A 15,555-nucleotide genomic window follows, 5' to 3' on the forward strand; every position below is an offset into this window, starting at 1 on the left:
GGCAACTTTCCCCTGTGTCAGGAGTCATTCCAGTTTCTTTCATGACAAACCTTGGAATCATGACATATGCTGAAAGGCAGAACTGTTCATGGGGCTTAGTGGACTATTTGTATTCTAAGAGATGCTAAATAATCCATATGTGCTACTGCCATAACCCTGAGATTTTAAATGTACCATTAATCATAACACTACACCATTTACAATGGGAGCTTGTGTAATTTGCAACATGACGGTGAGATGGTTGGCTTTGCTGTCAACATACCGTGTCCTAATGCCCTACCTAGAGTTGTATCCAGTCCCATGCTCTTGTCCCGGCTTCCTGTTGATGCCCTCTTCTTCCCCTCCTCTCTCATCCTCAAAATACACACATATACAAAGGATGGCTGCTTTAAAGACAATGGCTTAATCTACATGAGTTCCTGTAGCAAGACGGAAGAGAGCAGCAAGTGTTCAAACAATGAAATAACTTTCTTCCTTGCTGGGAGTGAGGGCTGTGTCCAGTAACCTATGAGGAAATGCAATGGGAAAGGGGGTGTGGAAGATCTAGTTTAGAACTATTAAAACTAGAACTGGGAGTGGTACAGGCAAAATCCCTGTCAGCCAGCTGCCTTGCTGCCCGAAGCTGGGACTGGGAAGAAAAGGTACGGCCACCTTGAGCTTCTGGGATAGATCCTGTAGCCTGGGCTTAAGTAGTAGTCACCAAAGCTTACTGAGGCATTTAGCCAAGTATATATAATTTTACCTGTGGCTAGTCAACCTGCTGACCAGAAGTACGGTTTGAAGGCTCCAGAGGCAGACAGTGGCCCTTTTGGAATAGTTTTGCCCCTGGTGCCCCTTAAGAACTGCTTGTTGTTGACCCCCTGGCCACCCTGGAGATAGGCTATGGGCTGCTGCATGTCCTGTTACCTTTCAACCATGCCTTCCATAGCGTCTGTCATCTCCTTCAAGCACAACATCCATCTCAATCCTGAGGTGCTGCAGCATCTTCTGTAGAATGGTCTTCCGTATGAGAAGTTGCTCCCTACGGGCAGCAGTGTGGGAAGGAGGTGGTAGGGGAGGTGCAGGTGTTGCAGCCCGCCTCCTTGTTGGAACCTGTGGAGGAGCGTGAAGCAAGTTTGTTGGCCTTTGAGTGACTATAAAGGGTATGGTCACCTGCAGCTGGGAAGTGTTCAAGGACGCAGTATTCTGAAAATTGCTCCACTGGGTTAGAGAACAGGTTAGGGCCAAGGTGAAGCCAGGCCTTGAACAGGATGGTCTCTCTGGTGCTGGGAGCTTCCTTCTGCGCCAGGATCATCACCGTGCTGGGGACATCCCCTTCTGTACCCACTGATCGTGGGAGGAGCCGGGAGAGATGGGTCAAAGTGTTTGGGTTAAGTAGTGAGAGCAGAGGGAGGCTGCTGCCATGTTGTCAATCCTTCTTTACTTTTTTTATTCTGAATTAAATAATGGGGACAGGATATCCTGCTGGTGCAGTGTCTCACTGGATGAGGTCTTTGAGTACAGCGGGTGTTTTATCAGTCTTTGTTATGAATCTGCTCCATTCTCTACTGCTGGTCTGGACGGAGGAATAATACCAGTTCAGGTGCTTCAGAAGTTACACAAAGCACCACGAGCCACCTTTTCCCTCCCCTTCTTTAGCCCAGTAGTTTGTTTAGGTCCCCATTTTTCACTGATGTATGAAATCAGTATTTGTTTAGAAATAGGAGTATCATGACAGAAAACCTCTTTTTTTCCCATCCTCTGGGTTTATCACCTAGAACTCATTTCTTGACTGCGAACCCAATATTGAAGGCAGGAATAAACCTGGACTTTACCCATTTTTTTTTACTGTGAATAGGTTATCAGTGCCAGCTGTGACAGAGAGGGATCAAGGAGATCTCTGTCGATGTGTCTTTCCAGGTGTCTTCTGAAGTCAGGGTGACAAAATTTCCGTTTTTGGGTTACTTTAGTGATGAGAAGTAAATGACCTTGTTATGGCCAGCTTAACAGAAAGATAAGGACAGGAACTGAGAAGCCAATTTCTTAATAAGCCATAGAGCTTCTTTCACTGGAACCAGTTTAATTTTAGACATTCTTAGTGCTATATTAAAAATAGAGTGCTGGTACTGTCTCAGAGTCGGAAAGGAGGAGGCGGTGTTGAAGAGAAGAGAAATGAGCAAGTAAAACAAAGTTACTCTGTGAAAACAACAAAGGTGGGAGAAAGGAGATACTGTGGAAACACTGCAGGCGGTGAACTTGTGAAAAAGAATGCAACCGGAGAACTTGATGTAATGGAAAACTTCCTTTTAATGGATTAGAAGTCTTTAAAAGGCACCATCCCAAAGATAATATCTTCCCCGGGGATTTGTTTTAATTGCTAATGGTTTTGAAAAGAATACTTCATTGAAGAAGCTTAGTGGTAAGCCTTATTTGACTAAATTTTTTTTTTTTCTGCTTCTTACTAGTAGCTTGACATGCGCTGCCATTTCTCATTTTCACAAAAAGCTTATGTTTGAATTATTTTTGCATGCTTTTCATTGTAGCATGCTATGCGTCTCTCCGTGTTGATTCAAGTATAGAACAACACACCTTGAAGTCACCAGAACTAGCTTTGTAATTAGTTTTACAGCTTTACTGTAAGAATAAGTTCTTGAGAGACAGCTGTTTGGTTGTTTGTTTTTTTTTTTCATTTGTTTCAAGCTAACTGAGGACCAAAATATTTTTGAAAATAAATGTAGAATTGCCAAACCTGGGTAGCAGATGGAGTTTTCCCCATTGGCTGTTACTGAGATTTTAATGTCATGGGGGTCAGAAGTTGACATCAAGATGAATATCGTGTTCTCAAGACAGAAATTTCATCTGCGTGTTGAACATTTTCTTTGCTGCATTTTGGTAGAGAGAGGCTTAGAAACCAGCTGTTCAGAAGTCAAACAGCAGCAGGGTGGGAGGTGGAGGAGAGGCTTATCTGGGGGATGGGACTTCACGCCGTCTGGATGCCGAGTTCTCTCTGGGAGTGCGTTACAGGGACGGTGCGATGGCTGATGAGCCCGTCCTTCCAGCAGTTGATCTTTTTATAGCAGGTTGAATAATATTTTTAATTAACTCCCTTATATGGTCAGAATAATTTTCTTGTTCCAAAATATTTGATCTTCTTTTTTTTTTTTTTTTTTAATAGTGGAAGGGGAATGCCCTTGAAAACAGTTTTAGTTCTGAATTAAATGCATCAACTGATATTAACAGTTCAGAACTAACCAGGTATAGTTAGTGTAGCTGTCAAAGTGTTATATCATGCACTTTTCTCTGCATATTTGAAACAAATTTATTTTTGCTCATATTTCTTAGATACAGGAAAATAAGTAAAATTAAAGTTAATGTACAGAAGTGAAGTACTCCATTTTTATGTAGTAATATTTAGGTACATTGAGCAACTGAATGTAATTTTAATTTTACTCAGTTTCTTTCCTGATAGTAGCAAAACACACATTTATCTGTAGCTGTGAACTTCATTATAATGATACTATTTTTTATAGAATAGGGTCTTTTTTTAATAAATCTTTGAAGATAGATACTCAGAGATATAGACAACTATGTCCAAGCTTGGGACATAATAAAAATATTCAGTGAGTGAACGTGAGTCTTTGTTCAAGTTGTTAATGTTCTGCAAACAGTAGACAACAATAGTAGGCAGCATTAAAAAATTTCAGCAGAAATTCTAGCATTAGATAAATAATGTGATCCATTTGTTTTCTGTTTTGATAAAGAGGAAATTAATCTGGCGATTTTAAGCTTCGTGGGCAGAACTTGGTGTTCTGTGTTTAAAGCCAGCTCGAAGGTTTGGGTTTTCTGGAATTTTGTATGAGTAAGATGTAGCAGTGAATATTCAGACAAACTCATTTAAAGTAAAACTTTCTTGTAATGTATATTTTCCTAATTCACACTGTAGGGTTTCTTTAGTATACTGTGTGGGGATAGTTTCTGTGCAGCTCAGTGGTTTTGCTGAATTTATTTGCAGTAAACACTAGTGTATTATCCCTTAAGTCTAGAATTGGTATGGAATTGTTATTCAGTAGAAATTATTAGTTATGATTTTATTAAAACCAGTACTTTATAATTTCCAGGGTTTATTAAAACACCTGTGTGAAAATCCTGTATTTGTGTTACCGAAGTGGATGTAATGTAGGCAGTAAAATGGTAAAGTGATGAGAAGTAATGGGAAGACAGAAAATAACTTCAGAATTGCTCAACTCAAAATGGATTCTCTGCCTGATGTATCACAACCTTTGTGAGTAAGGATGTCCAGGATTTAAGTTCTATAATCCTTGCTTCTTAAATTCTGAAGTATTATTAGAGATAACGTTAATTTCATTAACCTATTAAGTTTTAAACTGCTTCTCTAATCTTAGAGATAAACTCTTCTGTTTAAAAAGCCTTTTTGGTCAGCAGTCTGGCTGAAATAACTTTTTTCTGGCTACTCTTCAGCAAGCTCAAGTGAGTACGTTTTGCTAAAATATTTATCACTCTACAGTGATATGTGGCAGCTGACTGAACGTAGGGTTTTTCTTCTGAAACTCTATTGATATTTTGCATCTAGTCACAGAAATAATGAACTGTGCGTTCCGGGGAAGTTGAAGTAATGAAACTGGCCCTGTTCAGTTTCATTCGATGAGCTGTGAATCACACATTGACAATGTAACTTTTATTCTTTTCTCTTTTCCTTGTGCCTGACCTTGTTAACAGAATTTGATACTGAAGTTTTTCACGTGTTTGGTGGCTTTATGTAGATGTCACAGAGCTCATCAGATAAGCTTACAGTATTGCAGAGCCCTCGCAGGAAGCAACTGCTTCTGTGCTAGTGAGAGAGCGCAAATTTCTGAAAAAGGAGCGAGTACGCGGGGAGCGAAATCATACCCAGGATGAGGCAGTACGTTCAAGTTCCAACTGTTGAGCAAGAAAAAGCCTATGATTATAATTCTGCTTTTGAACCGAGACCGTGTATGTGTTTGGGTAGGTGAAATTACCATTTTCTGATAACGTGGACTGTTTCTTCTTACTGCTGCTGTGTAGAATAAATGTGTGTAAAAAGAAGTACCCGTACAGCTGGGAAATATGTACGGTCTTAATGTGTAAAATGCAGATTAAAGGATTCCTTTAGCAGACAACATGCATGTTTGAACTTGGAAAATCCCGCTATTGGAGAAGTAGACAATAAGTATTTTTAAGCCGTTTAGGCTGACTATCATGTAACAGTATGAATTTCTCTGTAGATACTGCTTTAGCCTTTATATTTACTTGTATTAAATGACGTAAAGGTGTCTTCGAGGGGGAGACCATTAAAATGCAGATTTTGCCTCACACTGAAAGGGAATTGTCGTAGGATTTGTTTGTCGATAAACCTGCATAAAATGGAACAGGATTTTTTTACCTGGCTTAGTGACGGTGTTCTGTAGACCTACAAAACAGATTATTTACGTGAAGCGAATGTGTTTATTTGGATCAACTTTTCTCTGGGTTAAATTTGTATCCAAGAAGTAGAGAATCCATTTTCAATTGTTCAGCTTCTATCAATCTTCTACAAATTCATCTTTTCTGGTCTACGTAGTGAAATGTTCCTAGCTTTTGTTTTATTTTTTTAAGTTCAATCTATTTTTAATGTATGTTGTTAAAACTTGATTGTTGTGTAGGGTTTTTTTTGTTTGTTTGTTGGTGGTTTTATTTTTTTTATTCATACTTTTTTTTTAAACCTATTCCTATGTTTTTAGTAATCTTTCCTGGTCATATCAAAACACGGAGCAATGATTAATAATTTTTCCAGAAAAATCTGTCTCATGACTGTTAATTGTTTTGGGGTTTGCTTTTGGCTTTCTTTTTTCCGTGTTCATTGGAGAGCCTGTCACTTAAATTTTTTTTCTGATAGTGTTCTGTTTAAATTTCTCTACTCAAAATATCTTTGGAGGCTGAGAGCCTTGGTAGATTAACTCTTGCTTTCTCATACTTGAATGTTCTGTTTAATTTAGGAAGTTGTTTGAATGATATGAGCATTCAATCAACTGTAGTTTTATATTTTGATGATAGAGAACTCTTTGAAAAATCAATTTATTTATTTATTTATTCCATGTAAACTGTGCTGTAATTAAATATGTACAATGTAAAGATACTACAAAAAATCCAGGATGGGAAGAAGAGAAAATTGTCAAATCTTATGCAATATACTTATCGTTAGGACTTTTTTTATGTCAAAATTCACTGTGTGGCATAAATTTGAAAGGCAGTATTTGAAAAATATTGAGTTTCCATTAACTGAAACCATCTGGTAAGGCTGCCAGAATAAGTTGGTACTGTTATCTGATATTTTTCATCCTTCTCAAAGGAGTAACTGTATCCAGGGTTTATGTTAAATTTAAGTAATTAACACGGTTCGAAAACACTGTTTGAAGATGTAATTTGTGGTTCTTTGCAAGGATTTTCTTCTTCTGTTGCTTAAAGAAGGAGAAACTAAAAGTATTTTTAATTGCCTTGGTCTTGCAAGCAATATTTTACAATATTTTTGTTTTTTCTGTTCTGTAGCAAAATATCTTACTACAGTTATTATAGGAATATTTTGTTATACTTAGCAGTAATCAAACATACTATTTACTCTGCACCAATGTTAGAAGTCCATAAAGTACAAAATCAAGTAGGAAGACACAAGTACAAAGAGTGTTGAGCCAGGTATAGAGCTGCATACCTAACTCAAGAAATATTTAACAATATTAAGTCTTGATTTGGTGGATTTTGATGGTCTTACTTGAATTTCCCAATACTGAGTGATATACTAGACACTAATCAAGTACTCCTTTCTTATTATGATTTTATTTATTTTTAAAATGTTACACAGCATTGCTCTCAATAGAATGTCTTTGTACAACTGTCTGAATTATTTGTTTTAAGTCAATTTGTTTTTAAGTCAAGTAGGTTTAATTACCTCTTTTGATACCTGTATTTTCTAGTGGCATATGAAATAGCTTTGATTTTAGCTGTTCCATGCCTGCAGCTTTTACGTCAATGTAGATTTTTACATTGATTAGACCTCTGTGAGTAAGAGATGTCAACAGGTGTCGCATGAAGAGCTTCACAATAGTAACAAAATACTATTTCACACAAAAATTCTTACTTAGTCTTCTAGTTGTTTATTCCCTGAGTGTTTTTTGGTTGGGGTGTTTTTTCAGTTAGGCATTGAAGTTGTAAGTCTGTGTTTATCTTAATGGTGATGTATGACCCTATAATTCATGAAATGACTTAAAAGACCACTGAGGAGAACTTTGAGTTACAGCGTGGTTTTAAAATCATAGATCTATCTTTGATAATTGGTTTTGATTAAATAAATTGCAATAATTAAGTTGTCAGACTGTGAGCAGAATTCATTTTTTTTGTCCAAAAGACAAGTAGTAGCAGAAAACAGGTGGAATAGAGGGAGAATGTCTACTGCTGTAGAGTCTTGTAATAAAAACAAGTACAGCAGGGAAAGTCTTTGTCATTAATCTCACAGATGTTCTGCTAAATATGGTTTAAAACAACTAAGGGTACGTGGGTATCTTAAGTAAATCCTTGTTTATTTGTCTAGTGCTTCTTCCCAGCCTGAAAAATTTGCAGATAAATTGCAATCATCAGAGTTACTGCCAAGATATCCCTTTTTCTTTTCCGTATTTTGCTTTGCAGCAAAAACTTTTGCAGTTTTACTATTTCTAGCAAAGTGTTTCATGATTATTTTTTTTTTTGAGTACATAAGTGGATACCTTTAATAAGATATTTGTAAGATATTTAGCTAGTCTGAATGCTCTAGGTATTGAGATTTGAAAGACCAGAAAGCCACTGATCTGCATGCATACTTGGTCTATTATTATTCAGCTTATTATTTTCTACTGAGTGTCTCTTGTGCATCAGAGCTGCTTTAATGTTGATCTGAGACCTGGCCGTTGAGTTAGTCTGGTAATAAGTCTACTAAAACATTTAAAACCTGATTTGTCAAAACATTTAAATTCCTTGGGAATAAATCTGCACTGATAGAACATTTGAACAGACATCTAGAAACTCTTCTATTTTCTTTCTGTGCTAAGTTTTTCAGTTCAGGTGCTATTTTTTAATATACACTGAATTTATTCCAAAGTCCTAGTGGCCCTGAGTGCTAGAAAAAACCAAACCATACTTTGTAGGTTTTTATCTTTTTAGAGCAGGCAGTATGATTCTTTTTAAATTAATAAAGTAGCAGGTTACATGTTTTGTTCTGATTATTTTCATATGAGTACAGTATTAAAAGTAGAGCAGAAATGAGATCAGAAGAATTCTTTTCTCCACTTTAAGTGACTGTCTTTTCTCCAATGCCCAGTAAAATAGCAGAATGATGAAGGGAGAGCTTGTTTTGTATATTGTGGTTTATATTGCTTTATATTGATGCCTGTAAAACAGAAGATTTCATAGTTGACTCTTTTTTTTTGTAGAAGAGTGAGCATAATGCACATTCACTTGCGTTTTAAAACGTTCATTCCAGAATTAAAGTAAAACATCAAATGAAGTAGCCTTGGTTTGAATATTACTAAATTTTGAAATTTCTTGATTTTTCTGCATGTTTTTAAGTATGGCTGGATGACAGGTACGTTTCTAGTGCCCAAGATGCTTGCATATTTTCTCATGTATTACATTATAATAGTAGTTTTGCTTATTTGATTTCTCAGTTATTTCCAATTACCTTAATTTTGCTTTATTGCTGGTAGTAACAAGCAGCTGAATTCATTGTCTCTTTTTCCTCCTTGCTTGTCAGCTAGTCCCTTCAAATGAAAATACCAGAGTTCCTAAAACATAATTTTAAAATCTGTTGGGTAAATCTCTTTGCAGGAGTGTGCTGTTGCTGTGCTGCTTTGCGACCTCGCTACAAGCGTCTGGTAGATAACATATTTCCTGAAGATCCAAAAGTGAGTGATGACTTTAAAATTTTAAGGGACTGGCATTTGAAAATTTTTGGTCAGTAACTAATGCTTTAGCAATTTTTTAAATTTTTTTTTTTATTTTCTATTTTAACATTTTACAGTAAATTCTGCTTTAGCACTTCATAGCTTTAATAGAAGTTAGCAGAATAATTCAGCTGGAAAGGGAACTCTGCAGATCATCTCTTCTAATTCCCTTTTCAAAGCAAGGCTGTGCATATTGGAGAGTGAAATTGGTATGTTTTGTTCAGAGAAACAGAGATTTAATTAAGCAAGGTATTCTGCAGCAGAGGTAGCACATAACTGCTTAGAGCCACTTAACACTTGTTATGTTTGCAGGTGTGAACATTTTCTGGTTTTCTACAAGATTTTAAGTTTCTAACTTTTGGTGTATTGACTGTGTAAGTTTTTATAGTTCTGATAGGCTGTTGTGCTCCAAAGAGATGGTTTGTTGTTCTTTTTTAATTTCTCCAGTTATTTATGTACAGTTTTTTCATTTCACTTGAACAGTCTTGGAGCTATACTACCGCCCAGCTCCTACTGCCTGTGAAAATAAATAACTTCTGTGTTACCATTTAGCGATGCCTACATCTATATCAAATCACATGGTGGTTCAGATTAATTGAGAGCTTATATTTCTGCTGTTGTATTTTTTTTTAATATCTTTTTGAAATGTGTTACCAGACCTTGTTATCTTTTATTATAGTAGAAGTTAGTAGCAGTCAGCATTTGTATAATGTTTGGCTTGTATCTTATAAAAGTACGTGGGCTTTTCTTTAAAATAGTTGTTATGGAGTGCTAGTTACTATATAAGTATAAGTTACTGGCTTCAAAGAAAATGTTTTCTGTCTCTACAGTATGTTGAAAGCATGGAACGATAGTTTTATAGATTTATTTGTTTTAACCTACTTGTTTGATACAGGTGTAGAAACACCCGAAGTTGCTACAGTTATAACCTTATATCTTTAATTTCACTCAGTAGCTCTGAGTTGGCTCTCCTTAGTGTCTGCTTTTGTTAATATTCATTGGCTCAGTGCAGGACACAAACCAGTCCATGATGTTTCCCCTGAGTCACAGGCCTTTTCTAAAATATAAGAAGACTTGCTTGATAAAATGCATTGGTTAATAATTATGAGTGTGTTAAAAGCATCAAAGTAATTTGTTTGAAGAAGATAATGTTTTTGTAAACTTCTAGGAGAAAAAAAAGGACAACAAAAAGCTTTATTCTTCTTACCTGATAGTTAAAATTACAGCCTTACACGAAGAGATCCATATCACAGTTCACGTTGCAACTAATAGGTTAATCTTTGAGCTGGTTCTAACAATGAGCCTTCAGGTACCCTGTATGTCAGCCTTGTCTAAGATGTGATACTGAAGAAATAAATTATTTAAACTACAGTCCTGTTTGTATATAGCATCAAAATTATCCATCAAATATACTTTTTGTGGGGGAATGGGAAAAGAAGTAAATTACATTGTACCAGGAGAGAAAAAGTGTGTCTTAGAAGTGATGACATATCTCACTAAATACCTTCTTTTGGAATACCTGTTCCCTCCTGAAAAAAAAAGATGGGGGAAGACAGTTGCTTCATTTCTTTAAAAAATAATTTCTTTTTTTGCAAATAAGCTACTGACAATTTTGCTCATAAGTTGTGTTTTTTTTCAGTAGCTTCTTCCCATCTGTATGGCTCAGATCTGCAAATGCCGAGTAGACAAAAGGAAAAACACTTCAAAAGCTTTTCTGTGAACTTTTTTATTTTATATTTTGTATGTCTGGTTTTAGGATGGTCTTGTTAAAGCCGATATGGAGAAGCTGACTTTCTATGCGGTTTCTGCACCAGAAAAGCTGGATCGAATTGGTGCTTACCTGGCAGAGAGACTGAGCAGAGACGTCGTCAGGCATCGCTATGGGTAAGGAAATAAGTCACAGCATTAAAAATAGATACTAACAAGTAGCTGCATTTCATCATTTGTTCTGATTGCATTTCAGAGGTGAGACCGACCCCATCCCTTGTGGTGAGTTAACCTTGGCTGGCTGTCAGGTGCCCACCCAGCCGCTCCCATGCTCCCCTCGGCAGGGCAGGAGGAGAAAATAAGATGGAAAAGCTTGTGGGTTGAAATAAGAACAGGGAGATCGCTCATCAGTTACCGTCATGAGCAAAACAGACTTGATTTGGAGAAGATTAGTTTAATTTATTGCCAGTTAATAACAGAGTAGGATAGTGAGAAATAAAAAACAAAGCTAAAAACACCTTTCCCTCTCCTTCCCTTTCTTCACAGGCTCAACTTCACTCCTGAATCCTCTACCTCTTCCCCCTGAGCAGCACAGGGGATGGGAAATGGGGGTTGTGGTCAGCTCATAACACTTTGTCTCCGTCACTCCTTTCTCCTCACACTCTTACCTACTCCAGCGTGGGGTCCATCCTACAGGATACAGTCTCCTGCAGACTTCTCCAGCATGGGTCCTTCCTATTGGTTGCAGTTCTTCAAGAACTGCTCCAGCGTGGATCTTTTTCACGGGCTGCAGCCCTTCAGGAATGGACTGTTCCAGCATGGGTCCCCCCTAGGCCGCAGGTCCTGTCAGACCAGCGTGGGCTTCTCTCCATGGGCTGCAGCTCCTACCAGGAGCCTTATCCAGCGTGGCCTTTCTGTGGGTTGCAGCTGCCTTCAGGGCACATCTGCCTGCTCCAGCGTGGAGTTATCCACACTGCAGCCATGCAGAACCTGTGGTCCTCCATTGGCTGCTGGGGGACAACTTCTGTCACAGAATCACAGAATTTTCAGGGAAGGGACCTCTAGAGATCATCTGCTCCAACTCCCCTGCTAAAGCAGGATTGCCTAGAGCACATTACTCAGGACTGCATCCAGGCGGGTCTTGAAAATCTCCAGAGAAGGAGACTCCACAGCCTCCCTGGGCAGCCTGTGCCAGTGCTCTGTCACCCGAACTGTAAAGAAGTTTTTCCGTGTATTGGAACGGAACTTCCTATGTTCCAACTGGCGTCACCATGGTCTTCACCACGGGCTGCAGGGGAATCTCTGCTCTGGTGCCTGGAGCATCTCCTCCCCCTCCATCTTCACTGACCTTAGTGTGTGTCTCCATAGTTATTTCTCAAATTTTTCTTACTCCTCTCTCACAGCTGCTGTGCACCGTTTTTTACTCCTTCTTAAATATGCTATCACAGAGGTGCTACCAGCGTTGCTGATGGGCTCAGCTTTGGGCAGCAGCGGGTCCGTCTTTGAGCCAGCTGGAGCTGGCTCTGTCTGACATGGGAGCAGCTCCTGGTGTCTTACAGAAGCCACCCAGGCAGCCCATCTGCTACCTAAACCTTGCCGTGTATACTGTCATTCAGGGTATTGGGAAGTGGGGATATCTTTCTTTTCAGCCCTTTTGGCTAAATTGTATTTAAATATGAACTTTGGAACTCTGTCATACTCTGAAGTCCTGTCTGAGCTAGAAATTGGAAAGAACGTAGAGTCAAAAGAGGGAGAAGATTTTAAAGAATGTGGAAATGGAGTAGGAAAATACTGAGCTGAGGAAGTGGCGATATCCATCACAGGCCATCATTATTTGCCTTCATGATGTCAAAAGCTATTTTTATAACTTTATCAAATGGGTTAATGGCCATTTGGTGGCGTATTTAATTTTGTTCCCTGCTTTTCTTTACTCTTTTCCATTTACTTAGCCTGTTGTCTGACTGTGCAGGAGCATGAATGAGTAGTTTGCTTTCTGTACTGGGATTTGGATAGGCAGAGGAGCTGTAGACTAGAAAGCTGGGATTAATACCTGGAAATAGAATGTGCTAGAAAAGAAAATTAAACTATATTTACTCTGTTACCAAGTACTATGACATCTCTTCTGAAAATACTTTATTCGCCTCCCTGTCCCCCCCCGCCCTCCAAAAAAATAATAAATAAAGAAGAGATGAATGTAGGGAATACCAAGAACTTCCATTTTTAGATAATGCAAAAATATATACCTTCCAACTTTTGTTTTCTAATTTTTGTAGTAATATGTACCTAAGTTGAAATAATTGAGGTAATGATAAATGTAGCGTGTGCTTATGTGAGTCTCTCTAATTAATTTTCAGGTATGTTTTAATTGCCATGGAGGCATTGGACCAACTTCTAATGGCTTGCCACTCTCAAAGCATAAAACCGTTTGTGGAAAGTTTCCTTCATATGGTGGCCAAGCTTCTGGAGTCAGGTGAACCAAAGCTGCAAGTTCTTGGAACTAATTCTGTGAGTAAACTCAGATACTAAATCAAATCAGAATAAATCTTTGCTTATTTGCTATGGGAAAGTAGTTTCAGAAGTCACAAAGTATCTGCCAGTTAACATGAACTGAGAAGATTCTGTATGTGGCAGGTTATACCATTTGTGTCTGAACACCGAGCAGATACCAGCTAGAGGCAGAAAAACTGTTTCCTTTCAATCTCTAAAATTCTTTTGATGGCTGGGCTCATCCCCTGCAGAAATAACTACTTCTTTTAGTAGGAACAGGAAAGCTGTTCTGTGAATTCATGTTTTGAATCTTTAAACAGACCTCCTGAAGCCATTGTATAGGTACAACAGTGTTTTCTTCCTCTCCAGCAACGAGAGCGATGGTGTGAGAAGGAGGAAATAACATCCTTTTCCACATCACTGACACTACACAGAAAGATTCCCGTTAGCTGAAGAGTAGCCAGGAGGCAAACGCTTTCCATATTACAACCTCACCATCTTATTAGCTTAAATATTTCAGGATTCAGGTTCAGGCTCGAAGGGCGTAACGAAAAGGGTCAAAATGAGGATTTGGAGGTCTAGTTTTTGAAATAGAGTGATGGGTGCAATCAGTATTATAGTTCCGTCACAATTCCCTTCTATCCATTGTATTTCCAGCTGGTACAACAGGAATCTCATAAATTCCAGGATTGTGAGGTGGACTGTTTTCACTTAGAGTGATTGCTTTTACATGAGTAAAGAAGTGATGTCTGTGTTTCTTGTACATTGCCATTGTTAGCAGTGTGGGGATTCATTATGGATTCTGTAGAACTGGGCTTTCCTTTGAGCATGGTTCCCAGTTGATGGAATTAAATGGAGTTGTGATTCAGGGAGACAGGAGGGTGTAGCAGAGTGATGCTACTCTGGAGTAGAATTTCTTATTATGGTGCAACGCAGAGTTCTTCCTGTGATGTAGGGGAGGAGCGTCCCCTTATGCTCCAAGCTAACAGGGCAGCTTTGCTGAGGGTAATGAGATAAATTAATTTATTTATTTATTTTAATATCTTTGAGCCAGACTACCATACTTCTTTTGATTTGTTTGTATACTAATGCCTGGGCAAAACCTCTTAGGGAAATAGCTTTGGAACTTATTTCCTGGGCTGCCAAATGGCAAGACGTACATCACTTTCCAGTTATGTAAAATCCTTGTTGGCAGTTACTGCCAGCCTCCACTTTGATGTACAAGACACACGACACTTCCAAACAAATGTTATTGAACAGAACTCCACCTTATGGTAATCTGTTTGATATCCCTGTCAGTTCCTAATGAAGTCTTTTATGAGCAAAGCAGATTAATGGACTTCCTAAATTAGGAGATAATTTGTATTTGTCTGTTGTAAAACTCAGTACCCAAAAAAAAATTAAGTTTTCCTAAATAAGATGTCAAATTCTGTGAGGAGAGTGAATCTATATGGCTCTCCAACAGTATTCCAAGGATAATTTTAGCCTAATTATGCTTAATTTCCCTAGGTGCCTTCTGTAGTCAATGAAGAGAAAAGCTAGAGTCTTTTGCTGTTGGCTCAAGGAGCAAAGTGTATTGGCACTGACAGCTTGTCTGTTACCAAGGACACTGACCTACTGTGTTCTTAAATAAATTCTGTCACATATGGAGAAAGTTTACCATCACATTTAGCCTTTTTTAGTGTTTCCTCTCCTCCTGAAGGAAATAAATAAACAAACAAAAAAAACCCCAAAAAGTGTAGAGATGGTAGAGTGACTGAATAAATAATGTTTCATGTGCTTTAGTTATTCTGATCTACCACTTTGGCGTGGAAACTGGTATTGCTTTGAAGAGGAGAATAAATTGTATGAAGTAAGTGTCTTTAAACTGGTGAAAAGTCAGGCAAACTTTGGAAGAGTTTCCATACTATTTTTAGCTTAAATTCAATTTCAGGCCAATACAAATTTATAGCCTGCTCATTCTTAAAAAGGTAAGGAGTATGATTGTGGAGATCAAGTAGATCTTGATTATTGTCCATCCCAAAGCTGACTTTCAGAGCTTCACTGGGGTACACAGGCAGTGATGTCTTTCACGGATGATTCAACTGTCTTACTTGAGTTGTAGATTTTTTTCAGCCTTACAAGGAAATTTTGCTTTAGCTGTGGGGACTCTAGTGATTGCTCAGAAGTCATGGTTTCAAAGGAAACAAATCTGTGTACTGAATGACTCTGAGTAGTTTAGAGTCTTGGAAAGATCTGGAAGCTGCTACTGTCTTCCAGGGTTTTTCCCCTGACTTCCAAATATCTGGTTTTGGATGCAGAATCTATTCTGCTTGGTGCTCTGTATCTTAGAAAAAAAAACCACAAAAGTTTCATTCAGCTGTTTGACTTCTTAAATTCTTTTTGAAGTTAAATTTCA

The 15,555-nt window shown here is 38.0% G+C and overlaps 1 protein-coding gene across 1 annotated transcript in view; it reads left to right on the plus strand.

The window, feature by feature from the left end:
- Positions 1-226: 226 nt before the first annotated feature.
- EFR3A (EFR3 homolog A (S. cerevisiae)) overlaps positions 227-15,555 on the plus strand; it is a 65,503-nt gene continuing 50,174 nt past the window's right edge. Inside the window, exons 1-4 of the mRNA XM_009881049.1 lie at positions 227-232; positions 8,778-8,924; positions 10,720-10,847; positions 13,025-13,175. Of these exons, the coding sequence (XP_009879351.1) occupies positions 227-232; positions 8,778-8,924; positions 10,720-10,847; positions 13,025-13,175 (432 nt within the window). The remainder of the gene's footprint in view (positions 233-8,777; positions 8,925-10,719; positions 10,848-13,024; positions 13,176-15,555) is intronic.

The sequence above is a fragment of the Charadrius vociferus genome, unplaced genomic scaffold (assembly GCF_000708025.1).
Source record: "Charadrius vociferus isolate BGI_N301 unplaced genomic scaffold, ASM70802v2 scaffold2, whole genome shotgun sequence".
Classification (NCBI taxonomy): domain Eukaryota; kingdom Metazoa; phylum Chordata; class Aves; order Charadriiformes; family Charadriidae; genus Charadrius; species Charadrius vociferus.